General features: G+C 52.0%; 1 protein-coding gene across 1 annotated transcript in view; it reads left to right on the top strand.

The window, feature by feature from the left end:
• Window positions 1-2,269, top strand: part of PPFIA1 (PTPRF interacting protein alpha 1) — a 121,686-nt gene that overhangs the window by 90,691 nt on the left and 28,726 nt on the right. The window contains exons 14-15 of the mRNA XM_023738113.1: window positions 774-925; window positions 2,097-2,264. Coding sequence (XP_023593881.1) covers window positions 774-925; window positions 2,097-2,264 — 320 coding nt within the window. The remainder of the gene's footprint in view (window positions 1-773; window positions 926-2,096; window positions 2,265-2,269) is intronic.

Here is a 2,269-nt window from a genome sequence, read left to right as displayed (position 1 = left end):
GCTATCGGTAAGGATTGTATCTTACCCACGTTCCGCTCAGTGCTCTTCCAGCTGCTTCTCGTTGAGCCACTGTGGAGCTGCCACAGGGCTGATATTCTTTGCAGAATCCCATCAACAGTCCCATTAAAATCCCATAGAAAGGCAGGTATTAACTGTTCACATCTTACTGTTTAGAGGAATGTTTGCTGTGCCGGTGGTTCATGCGATCTAGTCCCATGTCAGAAACACAAAACCCAAATTTAGCAATCAGCCTTGTCTGGATGCTGAGGGGGTTCATCTGTTCACACCACCGTTACCACCCTCTTCTCTCCCCTGCACTCTGCGTACCCACATTCCTTTACAAAAAGGAAGAGCCTGAGTCTGAAAAAGAGCTTTTGTTGGTGGTATCACTAGAATGAGTTCACCTAAGCTGTCTAAAAGCTATAGTGGTGCGTCCTCGGGCACTGTCCACACCTTCCTGACCCTCCAGTGCTTGTCCTCACCAAAGGCCTGGAGTTCTAGGGCGGGCAGAGCCAGGTACTGCAAGGATGGGGCCCGAGGCTGAGGCATGGCCTGCTCCCCGCGGAGTCCGCCTCTGCCCCGTGAGCCTTGGCTCCTGCTTCTGGTGAGTAAGATGGCCTTGTACAACAGCGTCAGACTGAAACAAGCCTCTTGTAGTTAGTAGAAAGCCTGGCTAATAGATTTTCAAGTACATTTATGGTGATAATTGAAGGGCTGTCTGGCTGTTTCACAGTCTGCTGGTAACTCATTTTACTCTTCTCTCAACCCCTCAGTTGCCAGCTTCCAGAGAAGAGGTACGAGATGACAAGACAATGATAAAATGTGAAACGTCGCCGCCCTCCTCCCCGCGGTCACTGCGGCTGGACAGGCTGCACAAAGGAGCCCTGCATACGGTCAGCCACGAGGACATCAGGGACATATGGAAGTAAGGAGCATGGCACCCACGCACCAGCCGCCCAGCCCCAGTCAGCCTGGGGTTTGGTGTTCAGTCCAACAATCCTGTCGGTCTCTTCCTGTAGCCCTAGTGAACGTAGGTGTGGTGACTTAGCTGCTGTCCCTAGGATACACCTGCTCCAGGCTGCAGTGAGATCCAGCTGTGTGCCTGTGTGTGTGTGCAGACTGGGTGTAGAGAGGGAGCAGTGGAATTATACAGGGAAATCCTGCAAAAGCCGGAACCTGTGTCATGCAGAAACCTGTCAGAGAAGGAAAACTCAACTGTTTTCCACTAACAGAGCGATAGAAAAGTGGTGACCGCATCCTGTCAGAGGCGGAAAACTTGCGAGACCCGGGAGAACAAGGCAGTCTCATCAAGTTCCAGCTCTCATGGGTTTTACTGCATCAGCAAATCTAGAAAAACTTTTCTTTCTTTAGATCCTGTAAATTGCCCAGTCTGAGAAATTTCCTTCTGTTCTTGATGGAGAACTGCCAGGCAGATTAGCTGTTTCTGATTCGTCTGCGCTGAGATCTATGTAGCTCTGTCGGACAGACAGATGGACAGACAGTGACTCTCAGGTGCTTCTTGTCCTTTTACAAGCTACTCAGAGTTCCAAGCCCCCTGCCCAGCGCTTCCTCTAAGGAACGCAGTAAGCGGTTTTGTTGCTAACATACCCCTTTTTCAAGCTCCCACTTACTGAGTGTTTGTAGTGGACCAGGCCATGCATCATGGAGGGCATGTATGTCAGCTTTGCCACAGTCCTGCCAGTGGTTCACCCTGCTCCCATTCCACAGATGAGGAAAGGGATTCTCGGGCAGCAGCCTGCAGACCCCGAGGCTGCTTGCCCGCCCACCCGCCCGCCGCTCCCCTGGCTGCCCGGGAGCCCGGCCTCACGGGGGGCAGTGTGCTTCCCATGAGCGAGAGCCGCCCAGCAGCGTCTCAGCTTCCCGGAAACAGTTCTGTTCTTGTTACGTCATCATTGCACACTGGTGTCGTGCATAGTGCGTTGCACGAGGATTTGGGGAAGGAAGACTTGAACGGTTTGTTCTGCAGTTTGAAGAGCCAGCGTTAGAACTGTGAGATGTTCTAAGTTAACGTGACTAAAATGCTTTATTGCGATGAGCGCGCAGGTTAAAGGTCAAATAATCTTCCTTTCTTGAAGCTCGACAGGTTCCCAGGATGGTCATGTGAGCAACCCCAGCAGCAGTAACAGCAGCCAGGACTCACTCCACAAAGCCCCCAAGAAGAAGGGGATTAAGTCCTCCATTGGCCGCTTGTTTGGCAAGAAAGAGAAGGGTCGACCTGGACAAATGGGCAAAGAATCCCTGGGGCAAG

This window comes from Trichechus manatus, unplaced genomic scaffold, assembly GCF_000243295.1.
Source record: "Trichechus manatus latirostris isolate Lorelei unplaced genomic scaffold, TriManLat1.0 scaffold00113, whole genome shotgun sequence".
NCBI classification, from domain to species: Eukaryota; Metazoa; Chordata; class Mammalia; order Sirenia; family Trichechidae; genus Trichechus; species Trichechus manatus.
This window is presented reverse-complemented; position numbering and strand designations above follow the sequence as displayed.